At 47.2% G+C, this 22,929-nt stretch overlaps 1 protein-coding gene across 1 annotated transcript in view; it reads left to right on the top strand.

Moving 5' to 3' along the window:
- Positions 1 to 22,929, top strand: part of LOC119921747 (RING finger protein 17-like) — a 93,474-nt gene that overhangs the window by 42,569 nt on the left and 27,976 nt on the right. Inside the window, exons 5-9 of the mRNA XM_038741806.1 lie at positions 5,889 to 6,045; positions 8,100 to 8,215; positions 9,518 to 9,638; positions 13,383 to 13,596; positions 21,811 to 21,848. Of these exons, the coding sequence (XP_038597734.1) occupies positions 5,889 to 6,045; positions 8,100 to 8,215; positions 9,518 to 9,638; positions 13,383 to 13,596; positions 21,811 to 21,848 (646 nt within the window). The remainder of the gene's footprint in view (positions 1 to 5,888; positions 6,046 to 8,099; positions 8,216 to 9,517; positions 9,639 to 13,382; positions 13,597 to 21,810; positions 21,849 to 22,929) is intronic.

The raw sequence follows: 22,929 nt of genomic DNA, 5'->3' as shown, positions 1-22,929 counted from the left end.
AGCCAAGGACTTTCTCTATCCCACCTTGACTAGTGTATCAGCCTCCTTGCTTTCCTCCCTGCCCCCTGCCCCCTGTCTCTTTCCACTTCAGCCCATACTTCACTCTGCTGCCTGGACGGTAAGTGTTCAGGCCATTTCCCCACTCTTCAAGAACCTGCAGTGGTTGCCAATCCATCCCATATCAAAGAGAAACTCCTTACCATCGATAGCTTTAAAGCACTCCATCACCTTGCCCCCTCCTACCTTACCTCACTGCTTTCCCACTACAGCCCAGCCCTCACGCATTGCTCCTCTAATGCCAACCATTTCAATGTACCTTGATCTCATCTAAGCGCTCATCTAAGCGCTTAGTACAGTGCTCTGCACATAGTAAGCGCTCAATAAATACGATTGATTGATTGATTGATCATCTGTCTGCTGACCTTGTGCACATCCAGCCTTTGGCCTGGAATACCCTCCCTCTTCATGTTGGATGGACAATAACTCTCCCTTCCTTCAAAGCCTTGTTGAAGGCACATCTCCTCCAAGAGTCCTTCCCTCTTCCCTCTTCTCTCTTCCCTCTTGTCTACACCCTCCTTTCCTCTTCTCCCATTCCCTTCTGTGTCACCTTTACTCATCCCCGCCTCAGCCCCACAGCAGTTTTGTTTATATCTGTAATTTTGTTATTTACATTAATGTCTGCCTCTCCCTCTGGAGTATGAGGTTGCTGTGGGCAGGGGATGTGTCTGTTATATTGTACTCTCCGAAGCGCTTAGTACAGCGGTCTGCACACAGTACGTGCTCAATAAATACGACTGACTGAATGACTGTCAGACTGACTGTCAGACTGACTGACTGACTGACTGACCGACTGACTGACCGATGGACTGTGAGCTCCTTTGGGACCTGATTATCTTGTATCTACGCCAGTGCTTAGGTTAGTGCGTAGGCTATAGTAAGCGCTTAACAAATACCACAAGTATTATTTTGTAATCAGCATCGTCATCACTGTTATTATTATCACCACCATTAATATTATCATTGTTATCATTAGTTTGCAATTTTCAGTCCTGGGAGTAGAACCCAGGTCCTCTGACTCCCAGACTGGTGCTCTCTTCTGGGCCACACTGCTTTCAAGGATAATACCAAGGCTGTAAAAATATTAATAACAGTAATGGAATTTATTAAGCACTTACTATGTGCAAAACACTGTTCTAGGCGCTAGGGAGGTTACAAGGTGATCACGTTGTCCCACGGGGGGCTCACAGTCTTAGTCCCATTTTACAGATGAGGTAACTGAGGCACAGAGAAGTTAAGTGACTTGCCCAAAGTCACACAGCTGACAATTGATGGAGCTGAGATTTGAACCCATGACCTCTGATTCCAAAGCCCGTGCTCTTTCCACTGAGCCACGCTACTTCTGTACCCTCTAAATGCTTGTATATTCACCCATTTGCCACTCCAGAGCCCATATTTACCTATCGGTTGTTTCTTTTACCTGTAATTTATTTGAATGGCTGTCTCCCCAGACGTGACTGTAAGCTCTCTGAGGCAGAGGCTGTGTTGGGTGCTCCATCCTTCTCTCCCAAATGCTTTTTTTTAATAGCATTTATTAAGCACTTACCATGTGCAAAGCACTGAGCTAAGCACTGAGAAGGTTAGCGGGTGATCAGGTTATCCCAATGGGGGCTCACAGTCTTAATTCCCATTTTACAGATGAGGTAACCGAGGCCCAGAGAAGTTAAGTGACTTGCCCAAAGTCACACAGCTGACAATTGGCGGAGCCGGGACTTGAACCCATGACCTCTGACTCCAAAGCCTGGGCTCTTTCCACTGAGCCACGCTGCTTCTCCCAAGTACTTAGTACAGTCCTGTACAAACCGTAGTACTCAGTAAACACCAGTGATTGATTGAGTGACTGATTGACAGCTTGATTGGTTGAGAGTTTGGTGATGGAGTGGATTTGGGAGGGAAGGTGAGGATTTCTGGATTTAGTTTACTATATGCAGTCTGCTTATTTATAGGTACCTTGACAATTCCTAGCCCTGAGGGACTTTTTCAGTATACTGATCTCTCATACGTAGCATGGCTTAGTGGAAAGAGCACAGGCTTGGGAGTCAGAGGTTGTGGGTTCTAATCCCAGCTCCGTCACTTGTCAGCTGTGTGACTTTGGGCAAGTCACTTAACTTCTCTGGGCCCCAGTTACCTCATCTGTAAAATGGGGATTATGACTGTGAGCCCCACTTGGGACAACCTGATAGCTTAGAACAGTGCTTGCCATATAGTAAGCGCTTAACAAGCACCATCGTTATTATTATTATTGTTATTGTTGTATTCTGCATATGGTGTTACCTCACCACTATTATATAATGTCATGGTTAGCATGTTTTTACGATTCCTACCAAAGCAATTACTAGAGAATTGCAAGTACCTTCGTTAATGTACCGTCCTCAATTACTAGAGAATTGCAAGTACCTTCGTTAATGTACCTTCCTCTTACTGCATCAGCCTCCTCTCTGATCTCCCATGCTCCTGTTTCGCCGCACTTCAGTCTATATTTCACGCTGCTGCCCAGATCGTCTTTGTGCAGAAACGCTCTGGGCATGTTACTCCCCTCCTCATAAAATCTGCAGTGGCTACCAATCAACCTACGCATCGGGCAAAAACTCCTCACTCTCGGCTTTAAGGCTGTCCAACACCTCGCCCTCCCCTACCTCACCTCCCTTCTTTCCTTCTACAGCCCAGCCCACACCCTCCGCTCCCCTGTCGCTAACCTCCTCACCGTGCCTCATTCTCGCCTGTCCCGCCATCAACCCCCAGCCCACGTCCTCCCCCTGGCCTGGAAAGCCCTTCCTCCGCACATCCACCAAAACTATTTCTCCTCCCTTATTGACAGCTATGCCCATCATCCCCATCAGCTCTTCTGTACATTCAACTCCCTTCTCAGGCCCCCGGTTCCTCCCCCAACTCCTTCCCTCCCCCCAAACGATCTGGACTCCTACTTCATTAATAAAATTAAATCCATCAGGTCTGACCTACCCAAAGCCACTCCCCCCCACCCCCCCCCCACCTTCTCCAACCCCCTGGCTCTCAGCACTCCCCACTACTCTCCCATCCTTCCCAGCAGTATCCTCAGAGGAGCTCTCCTCCATCCTCTCAAGTGCTGCTCGGGCCACCTGTGCTTCTGACCCCATTCCTTCTCATCTCATGAAATCTCTCGCTCCGTCCCTTCTCCCCTCCTTAACTTCCATCTTCAGCTCCCCACTGGTTCCTTCCCCTCTGCCTTCAAACATGCCCATGTCTCTCCCCTCCTAAAAAAAACCCCTCTCTTGACCCCACCTCACCTTCTAGTTATCGCCCCATCTCCCTCCTACCATTCCTTTCCAAACTCCTTGAACGAGTCATCTGCAGGCGCTGCCTCGAATTCCTCAACACCAACTCTCTCCTCGACCCCCTCCAATCCGGCTTCCGTCCCCCACATTCCACGGAAACTGCCCTCTCAAAGGTCACCAATGACCATCTGCTTGCCAAATCCAATGGCTCATACTCTAACCTAATCCTCCTCGACCTGTCAGCTGCCTTCGACACTGTAGACCACCCCCTTCTCCTCAGCACGCTATCCAACCTTGGCTTCACAGACTCCGTCCTCTCCTGGTTCTCCTCTTTTCTCTCCGGTCGTTCATTCTCAGTCTCTTTTGCAGTCTACTCCTCCCCCTCCCATCCCCTTACGGTAGGGGTCCCTCAAGGTTCAGTTCTGGGTCCCCGTCTGTTCTCGATCTACACTCACTCCCTTGGTGACCTCATTCACTCCCACGGCTTCAACTATCATCTCTACGCTGATGACACCCAAATCTACATCTCTGCCCCTGCTCTCTCTCCCTCCCTCCAGGCTCGCATCTCCTCCTGCCTTCAGGACGTCTTCATCTGGATGTCTGCCCGCCACCTAAAACTCAACATGTCCAAGACTGAACTCCTTGTCTGTCCTCCCAAACCCTGCCCTCTACCTGACTTTCCCATCATTGTTGATGGCACTACCATCCTTCCCATCTCACAAGCCCGCAACCTTGGTGTCATCCTCGACTCCGCTCTCTCGTTCACCCCTCACATCCAAGCCGTCACCAAAACCTGCCGGTCTCAACTCCGCAACATTGCCAAGATCCGCTCTTTCCTCTCCATCCAAACCGCTACCCTGCTCGTTCAAGCTCTCATCCTATCCCGTCTGGACTACTGTATCAGCCTTCTCTCCAATCTCCCATCCTCCTGTCTCTCCCCACTTCAATCCATACTTCATGCTGCTGCCCGGATTGTCTTTGTCCAGAAACGCTCTGGGCATGTTACTCCCCTCCTCAAAAATGTCCAGTGGATTCCAGTCAACCTACGCATCAGGCAGAAACTCCTCACCCACGACTTCAAGGCTCTCCATCACCTCGTCCCCTCCTACCTCACCTCCCTTCTCTCCTTCTGCAGCCCAGCCTGCACCCTCCGCTCCTCTGTCGCTAATCCCCTCACCGTGCCTCGTTCTCACCTGACCCACCGTCGACCCCCGGCCCACGTCCTCCCCCTGGCCTGGAATGCCCTCCCTCCCCACATCCGCCAAGCTAGCTCTCTTCCTCCCTTCAAGGCCCTACTGAGAGCTCACCTCCTCTAGGAGGCCGTCCCAGACTGAGCCCGCTCTTTCCTCTCCCCCTCCTTCTCCTCTCCGTACCCCCCTGCCTTACCTCCTTCCGTTCCCCACAGCACCTGTATATATGTATATATGCTTGTACGTATTTGTTACTCTATTTATTGATTGATTTTACTTGTACATATCTATTCTATTTATTTTATTTTGTTAATATGTTTGGTTTTGTTCTCTGTCTCCCCCTTCTAGACTGTGAGCCCACTGTTGGGTAGGGACCGTCTCTATATGTTGCCAACTTGTACTTCCCAAGCGCTTAGTACAGTGCTCTGCACACAGTAAGCACTCAATAAATACGATTGATTGATTGATTGATCCACTGAGCTAGCTTTCTTCCTCCCTTCAAAGCCCTACTGAGAGCTCACCTCCTCCAGGAGGCCTTGCCAGACTCAGCCCCCGCCTTCCTCTCCCCCTCCTCCCCTTCCCCATCCCCCCTGCCTTACCTCCTTCCCCTCCCCACAGCGTCTGTATATTTGTATATATGTTTGTACATTATTCTATTTATTTATTTATTTTACTTGTACACATTTACTATTCTATTTTTTTTTTTATTTTGTTAATATGTTTTCTTTTGTTGTCTCTCTCCCCCTTCTAGACTGTGAGCCCCCTGTTGGCTAGGGGCCATCTCTATATGTTGCCAAGTTGTACTTCCCAAGCACTTAGTACAGTGCTCTGCACACAGTAAGCGCTCAATAAATGCGATGGAATGAATGAATGATTAATGTGAGGTGAAAGAAATGACTGGACAAAGTTACGTGCTAACGACGATCCATGATGACACCTGGCTTAATTTTTCCTTTCTTTTTTTTTCTGTGGTACTTTTCAAGTGCTTACCGTGTGCCAGATACTGTACTAAGCTTTGAGATAGATGCAAGTTGATCAGACTGGACACAGTCCTGTTCCCTGTTCAACAGTCTTAATCCCCATTTTACAGATGAGGTAAGTGAGACAGAGAGAAGGGCAGTGTCTTGCCCTGGGTCACGTAGTAGACAAGTGGTGAAGCTGGGTTTAGAGCCCAGGTCCTTCTGTCTCCCAGGCCCGTCCTCTATTCACTAGGTCACGCTTGCTTCTCTCCTGGAGGCTTATTTAATTTTACCTACCGACCCAAATGCTCCAGGTTTGTGCAACAGAAAGCCCTGTTACTTGGGTGCACGCAAATTCTATTTCAGACAGTAGATGGAGACTGGGTTACTACAGAATCAGGATAAGCTTCCTCTCTTTTATTGCTTAGGTTGAAGATTTGGATTTTCTACTTTTCCTGAAGATAATTAATGATGCATATAAAAACGAATATGAAGGAGAAAATCTTGAAATCCTTTGCCCAGTCGAGGGACAAGCCTGCGTAGCTATTTTTGAAGATGGAGTTTTGTATCGGGCAGAAGTCATTGGTAAATAAATGCATAATTTGAAACTATACCAAAGTTTTAGTTGCTGCAGACGAATTTGGTTAATGACTCTAAAGAGCCATTAACAGTTTTAACAGTTTTAACAGTCTTTCAACTAGAATTTATATGTGACTACACAGATTCTATGTGTCTCAAGGCCCTCATGAATCCAAGCTATCCAGTTTTGTTTGTGAAGTATTATTTTAAGGTGGTCAGACCAAATGTCAAATTCTAGTTCATATGTGATAACTTCAGACTCTTTTTTCCTGAACCAGTGGAAGATTCCTGTGGTTGCTTCACTTCAGCCAATCTCCTGTTTCATTTAGAGCTTGACACCCCATTCCATTTGCCAGCCTCCTGAGATAACTGTTTTTCGTAATTCCATTCTCTCCTTCCGTGTATAAGATTGGGCAGTGTTCTGTCCAGAAAGCAAAATTTAGTGTTTTCTGTCAGCTCCAGGTGTAAACTTTTTGATGTTTTAATTCCCTATAAGTTCCTTGTGAGTAGTTAATGTATCACTTAGTGATTCTGGACTTCTCAAGCACCTAATATAGTGGACTACATGAGACGAGTGCTCAGTAAATATTGCTGCTGGTGCTGCTATTGCTACTACAACAATGATGGTATCTATTAAGTGCTTACTATGTGCCAAGCACTGTTGTAAGTGCTGATGCTACTATCATCATCATCAACGTCATCATCACCAGTGGTATTTTGCTGAGCAATCAATCAATCAATCAATCAATCAATCAATCGTATTTATTGAGCGCTTACTATGTGCAGAGCACTGTACTAAGCGCTTGGGAAGTACAAATTGGCATCACATAGAGACAGTCCCTACCCAACAGTGGGCTCACAGTCTAAAAGGGGGAGGACTGACTTTGTGCAGAGCACTGTACTAAGTGGTTGGGAGAGCACAGCATGGTAATTAGCAAGTACACCCGTTTTGCTACGTGCACACAACCAGTACCACAGAAATGCTCCTCCTCCTCCTTTTCCTTCTCCTCTTTCTCCTCCTCGTTCTCCTCCTCCATGTCCTCCTCCTCCTCCTCCTCCTCCTCCACCACCACCACCTCCTCCACCTCCTCCATCTCCTCCTCCTCCTCCAACCAATACTAATACCGTTCCTTCCAATGCTACCACCACCACCACCACCACCACCACCACCACCACCACTACTACTTCTACCATACCACCACCAACGCTAGTACCACCACCATCACTACTACTGCTAGAGAAGCAGCATGGCTCTGTGGAAAGAGCATGGGCTTGGGAGTCAGAGGTCGGGGGTTCAAGTCCCGGCCCCGCCAATTGTCAGCTGTGTGACTTTGGGGAAATGACTTAACTTCTGTGTGCCTCAGTTACCTCATCTGTAAAATGGGGACTAAGACTGTGAGCCCCACGTGGGACAACCTGATCACCTTGTATCCTCCCCAGTACGTAGAACAGTGCTTTGCACGTAGTAAGTGCCTAACAAATGTCATCATTATCATTATTACTACTAAGACTGTGGCTACTGCTACTAATATTCATTTATTCATTCAGTCATATTTATTGAGCACTTACTGTGTGCAGAGCACGGTACTAAGCACTTGGAAGAGTACATTACAACAATAAACAGTCATATTCCCTGCCCACAACAACTACTACTTCTACGACTACCACCACCGCCAGTACTACTAGTATTATTACTGTGACTACTTCTGCTGCCGCCACACTGTAGTGCAACTGAAAACGCTTTACTGGATACAAAGCCTTTCTAGCTCCTCTTAGTACCTGGCCATGGGCCTGCTTCTGGTGCCTTTTTAGACTGTGAGCCCACTGTTGGGTTGGGACTGTCTCTATATGTTGCCAATTTGTGCTTCCCAAGCGCTTAGTACAGTGCTCTGCACATAGTAAGTGCTCAATAAATACGATTGATTGATTGATTGATTATCATGAATTTGTTATAATTTTGCTGACTTCAAGGTAGCTTCCTCCCTACAGTTTTTGTCTGTCTTAGCCGTGGCTCTCGGTACACACTCTAAATTCTAAGTGTCACTTTGTGATTTCTGAAGGCTTCCCAGGACGTGGAGAGGTGGAAGTTAAGAATGTTGACATTGGCCGAACTGCAAGGATAGCACTTCAAGACATATATAAAGTAAAGGATGAGCTTTTGAGTTTCCCACGAAAGGTGAATTTGTATTAACTTTGAATGCATATTAGCTAGAGCAAATACTATTGCTTGGATACTTAAAAAACAAACAAACTTTAATTTGCTCCCCACTGTAATTTCAGTTGGCAACCATTGACTAGGTGAACGAACGCAGATCAGCCCCGGGGCTGCCGAGTACGAGTCCCAGGGTTTCTCTACATTTTGTTGTCTAAGGGGACCATGTTCTGGAAAGACAGCTGCTGAGCTGCTTAGGCTGCCATATGAGTAGGGGTGACCCAAATCTCCCCTCATTTAAATGGCTGAATATACCAAATGGTGTGGTCTTCCCTAGTGTCCCCTGAAGGCAAGGGAGCTCATCTGATTCCCAGCCGTGTGCTCTTTCTCAGGGATCAATTCAGTGCTTCCTCCTCCTCCTCCTCCTCCTCCTCCTCCTCCTCCTCCTCCTCCTCCTCCTCCTCCTCCTCCTCCTCCTCTTCCTCCTCCTCCTCCTCCTCCTCCTCCTCCTCCTCCTCCTCCTCCTCCTCCTCCTCCTCCTCCTCCTCCTCCTCCTCCTCCTCTCCCCCTCCCCCTCCCCACCACCCCCCACCCCCAATCCCAAGTGGCAAGAGCCCAGGCCTGGGAGTCAGAGGCCATGGATTCTAGTCCCAGCTCCAGCACTTGTACGCTCTGTGACCTTGGGCAAGCCACTTAACTTCTCTGTGCCTCAGTTACCTAATCTGTAAAATGGGGAGTAAGACTGCGAGCCCCATGTGGGACAGGGGACGGTGTCCACGGTGCTTATTGTGTACCTACCCCAGCTCTTACAACAGTCCTTGGCACATAGTAAGCACTTACGAAATACCATAATTACTAATTATTAAAATTAAGTAACCAGTGCAATTGCCATTTACATCAAAGGACACCAGAAGACTTTCCCAAGGAGTAAAATTGGTGACTTTTACCTTCACTTTAGGAGATTTAGCTTTCTTTTGAAGTTTCTTTTGAGCTTGCCATGGTGCCCTGAAATTTCAGATGAAGAAACTTGAAGAAAACGGCCTGATTGTGAAATGATTACGTTAGGCAATACTAGTAAATTTGTTTTAAAGGGCAGGGGTGAATATGACATATTCCCAGTTAGTCCATTTAAACATTAATTCTTGTAATTCTTCTTATAGGTCCTTAAATATGAAAAGGTACAGTTTTATCCCAAGAGTTCTCACCTGGGCGAGCTTTCAAAGAACTTAAATTTGAAACGTCACCTTAATTTCATTATAATGTCTAAAGAAATGACTCCTCTTACAGTTTTATGAAATGACAATAACAGTTTCCTTTGCCATGCAGGCGATTAAATGCACACTGGCCCATATTGAACCCTCTACCAGGACAGGGCCTTGGAGTACAGAAGCCAAAGAAAAATTTGAAGAAATGATTTATGGCAGAGTTTTGATTTGTTCAGTTGATAGTAAGTTCTCTCTGTGAGCGTGTTCTCAGCTAATCTCTGCCTTTCTGTGTCTCTGACTCCTTTATTTCCCCAGTTTCCACTCCTGTGAGAGGCAGGGAGTGGAACCGGGGGAGGGGAGCAGGGTCCTGGGCTTTTTTCCATGTAGAGAAGTTTCAGTGTTGAATATGATTTCCCAATGTTCAATTTCCATAAATCCTTTATCAGGAAGATAGGCAAGTGCCTTCTTAAACACTTCCTTTCTCGTCCCATTTCAGTAACTGGGGTTTTAGAATTCCTGCACAGTTTTACTAGACCTCGTACTGTGAGATCTAAAGGGATGCAAATCAGCAGTGTATTTCAGGTTCCCGTTGGTTTATTGGGCCTAGACCACCACAGGCATCATCACATATTCACAAGCATAGGTTTGCATTGTGAATAAAAAGTTGGGATGCATATCAGAGGTGAGGTGTACCCCTGCTAAAACCCCAAGAATGTGGGGTAGAAATTGCTTTAAACTGAAAAGTTGAGGTAGTGTACACCGCAAGCTTCTCTGCATGCCTGTGAAATGAAAAATTCTCAGCTACCCAGATTGATTGGATGTCAGTTTTCAGTGACTGGCCTCATTGTGTTCCTCATCATCAAGCATACTCCACTTAGCCCAGAAAGGACATCCCAGCTGTACATTAGGTTTTTTTTTTTTTTTTGTGGGTGTTTTGGAAAGAGCCCACCAATCTGTTGGAGCCTGAACCAGGAATGATTTCTTAAGTTTGTCTCCCTTCCCGTGTTTCAGTGGAAAGATTTTTTCCTCCTCCCACCCACACCGCCCTGCTTGCCTCCCCCTACATATAGAGCAAATGCATGAAGAAGCATGGTAGAGCGTGGGTCTGGGAGTCAGAAGGTCCTGTGTTCTAATCCTGTTCTGTCACTTGTCTGCTGTGTGACCTTGGGCAAGTCACTTTTCTTCTCTGGCCCTCCGTCCCCTCATCTGTAAAATGGGGAATTGAGACGCTGAGCCCCATGTGGGACAGGGGCTGCGTTCCTCCTGATTTGCTTGTATCCCCCCCCCCAGCGTTTAGAAAAGTGCCTGGCAAATACCACATACCGCAGTTATTGCTATTCTCTCCCCCTGCAACTCTAGCCTGACCCTCCAGTTTCTTTCTCCTTGGATATCACAACCCTAAGTTAGTTGGGATCCTTCATTCTCAGGGCTCGAGCTGAGAGACATGGAATACCCTACATGCTCTAAATTTGATTCTCTAGAACCTGCCCAAGAGAAACCGGCCTTTCTTCTTCAGAGAAGCTCCTGGTTTCTGCCCAGGGGTAGATTGCTCAAAAAACTTCCCTCTAGAAATCCCACAGTTTAGTCAGATTCCCTTGCCAGCAGCATGTAAATTAAGCACCCTGCCTGGCTTCTCTAGAGAGTCATTCATTCATTCATTCATTCATACATTCAGAGCACTTACTGTGTGCAGAGCACTGTTCTAAGCTCTTGGAAAGTGCAATTCAGCAAGAAAGAGAGACAGTCCCTGCCCACAACAGGCTCACGGTCTAGAAGCGGGGAGACAGACATCAAAACAAGTAAACAAGGCATCAATAGCATTAATATAAACAAATGGAATTGTATATAGGTATATACACACATGTCAAAACAAGTAAACAGGCATTAATATAAAGGAATAGAATTATAGATATGTACATGTATGCACACGTGCTGTGTAGTGGGGAGGGGAGTAGAGCAGAGGCAGCGAGTTGGGGTGATGGGGAGGGGAGGGGAAGCTGAGCAAAAGGGGGGCCTAGTCTGGGAAGGCGTCCTGGAGGAGGTGAGCCTTCAGTAGGGCTTTGAAGTGGGGGGAAGTGGGATTGTTTGGTGGATTTGAGGAGGGAGGGCATTCCAGGCCAGAGGTAGGACATGGGCCAGGGGAGGGAGGGACGTGGAGGGACAGGCGAGAACGAGGCACAGTGAGAAGGTTAGCACCAGAGAAGCAGAATATGTGGGCTAGGGTGTAGAAGGAGAGAAGGGGTGTGAGGCAGGTGGGGGCAAGGTGATGGCAACCAAGTGTTTGGCCTAGTACTGTCGAATAAGTAGACAAGATTCCCTGCCCTCATGGCGTTTACAATGTAGGGGTGGGGGGGTCATGCTGAAATAAAATGACCAATGGGGGAAGCAAGTCCCTAGCACCCTGTCCCTCAATTTTGTTCCACCAAATCTCAGCCCTGAGTCATCTCACATTGCATGCTTCTTCCACGCATGTGCTTATCCCGCAGAGATTTTCAAGTATCTGGCTGACCTCGTCCACGTCAAACGGATGCTCACCTGCTAAGAGTCTGCCTCTCTTCTGCCCAGGCACACTGTTTCTCCTCCCTTGCACACTCCCATGCCCGCAGCCCGTACCACCTATTTCTGACGTCTCAATCTCTGCTTCAACTTCCGGATGGTTTTCTCCCCCACCTTGTGCACCCAATAACCTGGCCATCTACTTCACCTACTTCATAACTGAAGCCATCACTAGTGAACTCCCCTATTCTCCCATCTCACCTTCCCAGTCCCTGCTCTTTCTACCTCTCTATCCATCGTCTCATTCTCACCTTCTATGCTCTCTTCAGCTTCAGTGGCTTATTTCTACATGAAAGACTGCCAATATACTTCTCCAACTCTGACTTCTCCCCTTTACCTGCAACCTCACATTTCCTCTAGCCTTCAAGACCATTCTACCTCAGTGTCTCACCAACATCTCAATGCCAGCTGAAATCCTCATTTCTTGTACTGAGTGCTTAGTACAGTGCACTGCCCACAGTCAGCGCTCAATAAATACGATTGAATGAATTTAATCTACTGAAACCTCCCTTCCACCCAGCTGTCCCCAGAGCATTATCTCCCGTCTACCCTTATTTGTGTTGGTGTGCAACTTCGAAACTCCACTGGGGTCTTGTCACTCCAAGTCTTCTTAGGTCTTAAAGAAGTTATTACACCTAGAGAAGTATTGTGGCATAATGGGTGGAGCACGGGCTTGGGAGTCAGAAGTCCTGGGTTCTACTTCTGTCTCCTCCACACGTCTGCTGTGTGGCGTTGGGCAGGTCCCTTAGCTTCTTTGTGCCTCAGTTACCTTACTTGTAAAAGGGGTTTAGTCAATCTACCAATTGTACTTATTGAGCGCTGCATGCTGAGCACTGTATTAAGCACTGGGGAGAGCACAATGTAACAGAATTAGCAGACAGGTTAAGGCAGTGAGCCTCCTGTGGGACATGAGCTGATTAGCTTGTATCTATCCCAGCGCTTAGTACAGTACCCGGCACCAGTAAGTGCTTAACAAATACCATAACAAAATAGTAAAATCTTATTTTTTTCAAATGTAAGTCCTAAAGAAAGAGAGTTGGGTATGGACTGTTTTCTCGCTGGACCTACTGTACATTGGCTCTTTGAGCAGGACACCCTTTGGCCTTATAAGTCTCTTTTACTGTTTTTCTGTAATGGGTGTCCTCTCCACGTAGAACAGTAACGTGTGTTAGACTCAATAAATGCCATTGTTGAGGATGATAAAAGGAGTTTGGCTAAATGGAATCCCTAAATATTACTTTCAAAGCACTCGTATGGTGATAGTGGCTTGTGTTTCTTAAATTTTACCGTTTTTTGTTTTCAGGCAGTGTGTGTAGGGAAGACATTTTATGAACACAGACATAAAGGAAGGGGGGATGCCAAAATTTTTTGGCCCGTGACTGTCGTACTTCCAGTTTTGAAAATCTGAACATGTTGTACAATTTTTGCAGGAATTTTGGAAGATAATGTGCTGTTAGTTGAACTGTTTCCTTCACCTCGTGTTCCTGGAATGATGGCCAATAGTGTTAATAGTGAGCTGGTTAAAGAAGGCTTAGCATGTTATGATCCGGGGCAAGTATTAAGTTTATTCTTTTGTCTAAAGGAAATTTTTCCCAATTTTCTCTTGGCCACAAAGTCAATACTGGATATCTGTTTAAACTACATGTATGTAGATTAGGTTTTACCTTTAAACCGTTAGGTTTGTAAATTCATTCTTATAGAAGCTTGAGAAATATTGAGGAGGGTATAGGATGGGGGGGAGAGACAGAGAGAGAGAGAGACAGAGAGAGAGGGAGAGAAAAGAATGTGTGTGTGTGTGTGTGTGTGTGTGTGTGTGTGTGTTTAGGGGAAAGTATGTGTGTGTTTGACTGTGAGTGTATATGTGTGGCTTCTCCCACAGTGTTTCCTTCACTCCTTTCATCTGTTCCTGTCTCTCTATTAATTTCCTTGTCTTCACCATCTCTCTCCCTCTCTGCTTCTCTCTGTCTCTTCCTCTGTCCGTCTCTCTGCGAATTTGTGTCCCCTCTAATTTCCCATTCCGATTGTTTCTTTCAGTCGCCATCCAATCTGTTCTCCCGCCTCTCTCTAATTTCTCTGTTCCCAGTCAATCCTCCCTTATGGTCACTGTCCCCCTAAGCCTCTTTTGCCCCTGTTGTTCATTTTCTCTCATTCTTCCCTTCTCCACTCTTTTCAGTCTTCCTCTCTTGCAGCCCCCTGGGCTTGTGCCATTTCCTCCGTCATCAGTCAGCCAATCAGTGGCGTGTGTTGAACACTTACTGTGAGCAGAGCGTTGTATGAAGCGCATCTTTTCTTCAGTTCTTTTTGTTAAGCACTTACTACGTACTGGGCATTCTACTAAGCACCTGGGTTGATACAAGTTATCCAGATTGGACAGAGCCAGTGTCCCACATGGGGCTGAGAAGCAGCATGGCTCGGTGGAATGAGCCCGAGCTTGGGGGGTCAGAGGTTATGGGTTCTAATCCCAGCTCTACCACTTGTCAGCTGTGTGACTTTGGGGCAAGTCACTTAACTTCTCTGTGCCTCAGTTTCCTCATCTGTAAAATGGGGATTAAGACTGTGAGCCCCACCTGGGGCAACCTGATTACCTTGTATGTACCCCAGTGCTTAGAACAGTGCTTGGCACATAGTAAGCACTTAACAAATGCCGTCATTGTTATTGTTATTATTGTTGTTGTTAATAGTAATAATAATAATTTCCCAGTTTGCGGATGAGGTAACTGAAGCACAGGGAAGTTAAGTGACCTACCCAAGATCTCTCAGCGGACAAGAGGTGCAGCTGGGATTACAACCCAGTTCCTCCTGACTTCCAGGCCCTTGCACTATCAACTAGGGAACACAGCTTCTCACTTTGGACCATACCATACAACCGAGTTTGTAGACAAGATGACTGCCTGTAAGGTGTTTACCTCATCATTGGAAAAGGGAATTGCCATAGCAACCCTTACTCCTTCCCTTCCCAGGCCAAGAAGGCTGAGTGAGGGACTGCAGTAGAAGCAAAATATTAAAAATAAAAAGCAGCAAGAGGCTAGACCCTCTCACTGGCAATGATACCTGCTCTGACCACGAGTATAAGGCTAGGGGGAAAATGGTGGTCAAGCGCTCTGACCAGCATCGACACCCACCTGCTCAGGGTACTCCCAAGTGCTGGTGGGGGAAGCGATGCAGCTTATTCCTTTAATTTTAGCTTTGCTAGAGTTATTGGTACTCTTCCCAGAGTGATTTATTAGCCCCCATTTCTGCTGACTTCTTCCCAGTCCAGTTGTAGGGCCTTCTCTTTTCCAAATGGATTTGAGGATTTCAGGCCTGGTTGGAAGTAGAGAAGAGAAAGGCAGGAGCTGCTGTTGCCACTTAACTACATCCAGGGTAGTAGCAGCAGTAATTCTGGTGGTAGCAGTAGTAGTTGTAGTAGTAGTAGTAATAGAAGCTCGTGGTCAGGGAATGTGTCTGTTCAATGGTATATTGTACTCTCCCAAGTGCTCAATAAATATGACTGCCTGACTGACTAGTGGTAGTGGTGGTGATAGGAGTAGTAACATAAGCGCCGTGGCTTAGTGGATAGAGCATGGGCCTGGGATTCAGAAGGGCCTGAGTTCTAATCTTGGTTCTGCCGCATGTCTGCTGTGTGACCTTGGGCAAATCACTGAACTTCTCTGGGCCTCAGTTACCTCGTCTGTAAAGTGGGGATTAAGAGTGGGAGTTTCATATGGGACAGGGACTGTGTCCAGCTCGATCCACTTCTATTACCCCAGCGCTTAGCACAGTGCTTGGCACATAGTAAGAGTGTAACAAGTACCATCATAATAAGAAGTATAATTATATTTCATATATTATTATAGTATAATATATATCGTTACAATATACTTTATTATATAATAACTCTAATCATTGTAGTAGTAATTGTAGTAGTGGTAGTAGCCCTGTTTCCCCTCTCCTCAAGAACCCTCACTGGTTGCCCATCCTCCTCCGCAACAAACAGAAGTCCCTCACCATTGGCTTTAAAGCACTCAAAGCCCTTTAAAGCACCTTGCCCCCCTCCTACCTCACCTTGCTACTCTCCTGCTACCACCCGCCTGCACACTTTGCACATCTAATGCTACCCTTCTCGCTGCACCTCAATCTCGTCTATCTCACCGCCGACTTCTCACCGATTTCCAGCCTCTGGACTGGGCGCCCTCCCTCCTCATATCCCACAGGTAGTTACTCTCCTTTCGTTCAAAGCCTTATTGAAGGCACATCTCCTCCAAGAGCTCTTCCCTGGCTAAGTCCTCCTCTCCTCTTCTCCCACGCCCATTTGTGTCGCCTTGACATGCTTCCTTAATTCATCCTTCCTCCCAGCCCCACAGCACTTTTGTAACATGTCTGTCATTTTATTTATTTATATTAATATCTGCCTCCCCTCTAAACTGCGAGCTCATTGTGGGCAGGGAATGTATCTGTTATATTGTTCTGTTGTACTCTCCCAAGTGCTTATTACATCCTCTGCCCAGAGTAAGTGCTTAATAAATATGGTTGACTGCCTGATTGAATGACTGACTTGTATAATATTAGCAGTAGTAGTAATAATAGTAGTATTAGTAGTAATAATCGTAGAAGTAGTAGCAGTGCTGGCGGTGGTTGTTCTGGATGGCCACCAAGGTCGCCGGGCGACTAAAGAATTAGTCAGACAGCATGTGACTACCAAAAGTTTTAATAAAGTTTTATTGGTAAGGCCGAAGCCCGAATAGGGGGTAACGCACCTGGCGGGCTCAATTCCTTAAGGGAAAAGGCCCCGAGTGCCCGATGTAACGAGCTTACGTACCGCTGTTGCTGGTCACAGTGATTGGTAGATTTGAAAACAGCGGGGGACTGGATTGGTGCAGATTTGGTGCCCATTTGGTGCAGAGCTGGGCAGAGTCCATCTCCTTATTTGGTTTGTTTCCCGGACCCAGCCAGTGGGCTGCAGGGTCTAAGACCAAATATGGGCTACCAAATATACTACCAAATATGGCAACAGGACCGCCTACGTTCAAACAGTGTCTGCAAACTTTCCATGGTGCATGGGGTCCCCATCAGCAGTAGCAGCAGAAACAGTAGCCTTAGCAGTGGCAGCTAAAGCAGAAGCGGCCACAGAGGCAGCCACAGAAGCAGCCGCAGCAATAACAACAACAACAACAACAGCAGCAGCAGCAGCAGCAGCAGCAGCAGCAGCAGCAGCACCAGCACCAGCAGCACCAGCAGCAGCAGCACCAGCAGCAGCAGCACCAGCACCAGCAGCAGCAGCACCAGCAGCAGCAGCACCAGCAGCAGCAGCACCAGCAGCAGCAGCGTTCAAAAAAGTCAGCATCAGCAGTAAAATTGACCTATGGATGAGGTTGGAACTGAAAAGGTCAATATGGGTGCCTTGTCCCAGACACATCGTCACTATCATTACTATTACTATTATTACTATTGTTATGATTATTATCATTATTATTATTATTAATTATGCCATCGAGTCATTTCCCATTCATAGCGACTCCATGGGTATGTTTTTTCCCAATACAACCTGTCCTCTTCCAAAATCCGTAACCTTTCTTATGCTTCTTCCTTAATCATTGTTATGGAATCTATCCATCTAGCCGCTGGTCTGCCTCTTCCTTGTTTCCCCTGGACTTTTCCTAGCATTAGTGTCTTCTCCAGAGAATCAGTCCTCCTGATTGTGTGTCCAAACTGTGCTAATCTAAGGCAAGTTCTTTCATCTTCCAGAGGCCACTATGGCATAATTTGCTCAGAAATCCATTTGTACGTTTTTCGGGCAGTCCATGGTATTCTCAAAAGCCTCCTCCAACACCACATTTCAAAAGAATCAGTGTTCTTTCTATCCTGTTTTTTTCACTGTCCAGCGTTCAGATCCATACATTTTCACTGGTAACACCACAGATTTGACAATGTGTCTGTTTGTAGACAATTGTTACATAAGCACATTTCATGACCTTTTCCAGGCTCTTCATAGCAAGTCTTCTTAACATTAATCTTCGGCTTATTGGTTGACTACTAGTTCCTTTATTATTGATTATCGATCCTAGGAGAGAAAAATTGTCAACTGTTCCAATCTCCTAGCCACCCACTGAAAGTAATGTGTTAAGACTTCTAGTTGTCATGATCTCTGTTTTCTTGACATTCAAATGTAGGCCCGTCTTTTTGCTCTGTTCCTTAACTTTTAATAATAAGCCCTTCAGTTCTTCTTCACTTTCTACTAGTAGAGTTATATCATCAGCCTAATGAAGGCTGTTTATATTCCATCAGTCTTTGAATGCCGTTCTTTGTCATCCAGTCGAGCTTCTCTCATTAGGTATTCGGTGTAAAGGGTGAACAGATAAGGCAGTAAGATGCATCCTTGCCTTACACCCTTACTAACTGAAAACCAATCTGTTCCTCCACATTCTCTTCTTATTGAAGTCTCCTGTTCATCATACAGGTTCTGTATTAATGCAGTTAAATGGTCCGGCATACCCACTAGACAACACAGAAAGGCTGTTTCTGGTGCTGTTTTCCCACTTGCCCCCTTTCCTTTAGTTGCTTATTTACGTCTTGTTTGAAGAGAGCCTCTCCTTTCTTGATGCAGCATGCCATGCAGGCCCAAGTTTGACAACCGTCTCCCAGTTTCAGCCAGGTTTCAGCATTGTCTGAGGCTTAATTGAACTCTGATGATCAGGTAACTGCTCTCAACTCTACCCGCTCTGCTCAGCTCGACTCAGCTCGACTCCCTCGCTCCCCTTTCCCTCCTCCGCTCTCGTACCACTGACCCACAGCCCTGGATCACTGCCACTGTCCGCCTCCTTTGTTCTTATGCTCGAGCTGCTGTACCCTGCTGGCAGAAGTCTAAACACCATGCCAGCCTCGTTCACTTCAGGTTTATCCTTTCCTGCCTTAACTCTGCCCTCTCCTCTGCCAGACAAAACTATTTCTCCTCCCTTATTGACACCCATGCCCATCATCCCCGTCAGCTCTTCCGTACATTCAACTCCCTTCTCAGGCCTCACTCTCCACTGGTTCCTTCCCCTCTGCCTTCAAACATGCCCACGTCTCCCCCATCCTAAAAAAAGCCCTCTCTTGACCCCACCTCCCCTTCTAGTTATCGCCCTATCTCCTCCCTCCTACCGTTCCTTTCCAAACTCCTTGAACGAGTCGTCTACACGCGCTGCCTCGAATTCCTCAACGCCAGCGTCGCCTCGACCCCCTCCAATCTGGCTTCCGTCCCCTACATTCCACAGAAACTGCCCTCTCAGAGGTCACCAGTGACTTCCTGCTTGCCAAATCCAACGGCTCGTACTCTTATCGTAATCCTCCTAGACCTCTCAGCTGCCTTCGACACTGGGGACCACCCCCTTCTCCTCAACACGCTATCCAACCTGGGCTTCACAGGCTCCTTCCTCTCCTGGTTCTCCTCTTATCTCTCCGGCCATTCATTCTCAGTCTCTTTTGCGGGCTCCTCCTCCCCGTCCCACCCCCTTACTCTAGGGGTTCCTCAAGGGTCAGTTCTTGGTCCCCTTCTGTTCTCTGTCTACACTCACTCCCTTGGTGAACTCATTCGCTCCCACGGCTTCAACTATCATCTCTACGCTGATGACACCCAAATCTACATCTCTGCCCCTGCTCGCTCTCCCTCCCTTCAGGCTCGTGTCTCCTCCTGCCTTCGAGTCATCTCCATCTGGATGTCTGCCCGCTCTCTAAAACTCAATGTGTCCAAGATTGAATTCCTTGTCTTCCCTCCCAAACCCTGCCCTCCCCCTGACTTTCCCATCCCTGTTGACAGCACTACCAGCCTTCCCATCTCACAAGCCCACAACCTTTGTGTCATCCTCGAGTCTGCTCTCTCGTTCACCCCTCACATCCAATCCATCACCAAAACCTGCGGGTCTCACCTTCACAACATCGCCAAGATCCATCCTTTCCTCTCCATCCAAGCCGCCACCTTGTTGGTTCAACCTCTCATCCTATCCCGACAGGATTACTGCATCAGCCTCCTCTCTGATCTCCCATCCTCCTGTCTCTCCCCACTTCAATCTATACTTCACGCTGCTGCCTGGATCATCTTTGTGCAGAAACGCTCTGGGCATGTTACTCCCCTCCTCAAAAATCTCCAGTGGCTACCAATCAACCCACGCGTCGGGCAAAAACTCCTCACTCTCGGCTTCAAGGCTCTCTGTCACCTCACCACGTCCTACCTCACCTCCCTTCTTTCCTTCTACGGCCCAGGCTGCACCCTCTGCTCCTCTAATGCTAACCTCCTCACTGGGCCTCGTTGTCACCTGTCCCGCCGTCGACCCCTGGCCCATGTCCTCCCCCTGGCCTGGAATGCCCTCCCTCCTCACATCCGCCAAACTAGCTCTCTTCCTCCCTTCAGAGCCCTACTGAGAGCTCACCTCCTCCAGGAGGCCTTCCCAGGCTGAGCCCCCTCCTTCCTCTCCCCCTCCTCCCCCTCCCCATCCCCCTGCCTTACCTCCTTCCCCTCCCCACAGCACCTGTATATGTTTGCACATATTTATTACTCTATTTATTTTACTTGTACATATTTACTATTCTATTTATTTTATTTTGTTAATAGGTTTTGTTTTGCTGTCTGTCTCCCCATTCTAGACTGTGAGCCCACTGTTGGGTAGGGACCGTCTCTATATGTTGCCAACTTGTACTTCCCAAGCGCTTAGTACAGTGCTCTGCACACAGTAAGTGCTCAATAAATACGATTGAATGAATGAATGACTGTGTCCTTAAAGCACCTCTGCCCTCCTTACTGTCAGGTTCCCAGCTTTCAGCTCTCCAAACAGCAGTATTTGGGGTATCCCGCCATCCCACCCAGCATGGCCTTGTAGAGGTGAGCATGGCTTCAGTGCTAGGAGACTGGCTACATTCCAGAACTACCTCATTTGTGAGCTGGTCTTGCGTTTTAATAGTTATTTTGGTCCACAGATGACTGTGTTGGATTGGCTTAAGGAGCTAAGTGTGGTGCCTTATGTGGGTTTCAGAGGATGTTTTCACTGTCCTCAAGAAACTCCAGAAACTCCAGTGGTTAACCGTCCACCTCCGCATCAAACCAAAAACTCCTCACCATTGTCTTTAAAGCACTCAGTCATCTTGCCCCATCCTACCTCACCCTGTTACCCTCCTGCTGTACCCCAGCCTGCACACTTTGTACTTCTCATGCTAACGTTTTCTCACTGTACCTCGATCTCCTCTATCTCACCACTGACCCCTCGCCCACATCCTGCCTCTGGCCTGGAGTGCCCTCCCTCCTCATAGTAGACAGGTAATTGCTCTCCCCCACTTCAAAGCCTCATTGAAGAGACCGCTCCACCAAGAAGCCTTCCCTGTCTAAACCCTTCTCTCCGCTTCCCCTGTTCCCTTCTGTGTTGCTCTGACTTGCTGCCTTCATTCCTCCTCCTTCACAACCCCCACAGCACATATGTATACGTCTCAATTATTTATTTATTTGTTTGTTTGTTTGAATCATTCATTCATTCATTCATGTATATATGTTTAGTAATGCCTGTCTCCCCTTCTAGAATGTGAGCTTGTTGTGGGCAGAGAATGTGTCTGTTTTTATTGTACCTTCCCAAGCATTTAGTACAAGCTTGCACACAAAATAAGCACTCAATAATGAATGAATGGACAGATGAATGGACGAATGAATGAGTGAACGAACAAACGAACGAGTGAACGAGGTCCAGGCCTCATAGTTCTAGAGCCACTTGGACCACACTGCAGATCTGGAGGCAGTTAGTTTGTTCTGGTGACATAGTATAGTGCTCTGCACACGGTAAGCACTCAATAAATATGATTGAATGAATTTCGTTTGCTCTGGAGCCTCATATCCTGCTGTCACCACACTCTGTGTTGTAGCCTCTCAAAGGATGTGCTGTCATCCTTCTGTTTCCTTGGTAGCCTTGGCTTTGTTGGTTAGGGCTAGACTAACAACTAACTCATTGAAGGCAGGGATCATGCCTACCAACTATCATACCGTACTCTTCCAAGTGTGTAGTGTAATGCTCTGGACACAGTAAGGTCACACAAATGCCTTGATTGATTGATAATACACTGCTTAAGTAACAGCATTCTCTGACAGTGTTTAGTGCTGGGCTGTCCATGGAAATTTTTGGTGGTGCATATTTCTTCCCTGGTGCATGCTGATCCATCTGCCAGTAGTGTGTGGTGAGTTTGATGAAACTGTTTTTCAGTCATTCATATGTCTTTCTGAGTGTGGGCCTTTAGGTGCGGTCATCTTATTCCCACAATTCCTGAATGACTGTTTCTAGGATTTTAGTTGATGTCAAAATCTGTTAGGATGGGAGATTAGGCTCAGCAGTGCAGAAATATATGCTATCATCTGCATCCAGATCTCCCACTGTATCTTCCAGTGTAAATTCAACAGTCAGTTCCATCCTCATTCATGGGTCAATTTCACTGTCAGTGCTGATTTCTTCAAAAGCTGCTGTTGCTGATGATGCTACTGCTACTGCTACTGCCGCTGCCGCTGCCGCTGCCGCTGCCGCTGCCGCTGCCGCTGCCACTGCCGCTGCCGCTGCCGCTGCCACCCAACCCTGCTTCACTGTGCATCGCAGCAGTAAATGGATCATACAGGACACCACCCTCGCTTCTTACCCTGTCAGCCATGCTGGCACAAAGCAGCCCCAGAAGCTGGGGAAACTTTTCAGGGCAGCCAAACCTTCTAAGCAACTTGCAGAGCCCAGATCTGCTGGGCTCTAGATCTGACAATAGAGCAAGATTCAGCCTTTTGGTGTGCACAGGGCAGCTAAATCCTGCCTTGGCCTATTCAGTCACACTCAGAAGCAAATTGTGCCTTCAGTGAAAGCCAACTCCGTAGGAGTACATTCAATTCTACTAGCTCCAGGAAACCTTTATTCCAGTGAATTCACAACACCCCTGCCTCATCAGGCCAAATCCATCTGTGGAGCTTCCGTTCTTTAGTCTTTGTCTTGGTGCTTTTCCTCCATTTCTCAT

Source organism: Tachyglossus aculeatus, assembly GCF_015852505.1.
Source record: "Tachyglossus aculeatus isolate mTacAcu1 chromosome Y4 unlocalized genomic scaffold, mTacAcu1.pri scaffold_167_arrow_ctg1, whole genome shotgun sequence".
Classification (NCBI taxonomy): Eukaryota; Metazoa; Chordata; class Mammalia; order Monotremata; family Tachyglossidae; genus Tachyglossus; species Tachyglossus aculeatus.
This window is presented reverse-complemented; position numbering and strand designations above follow the sequence as displayed.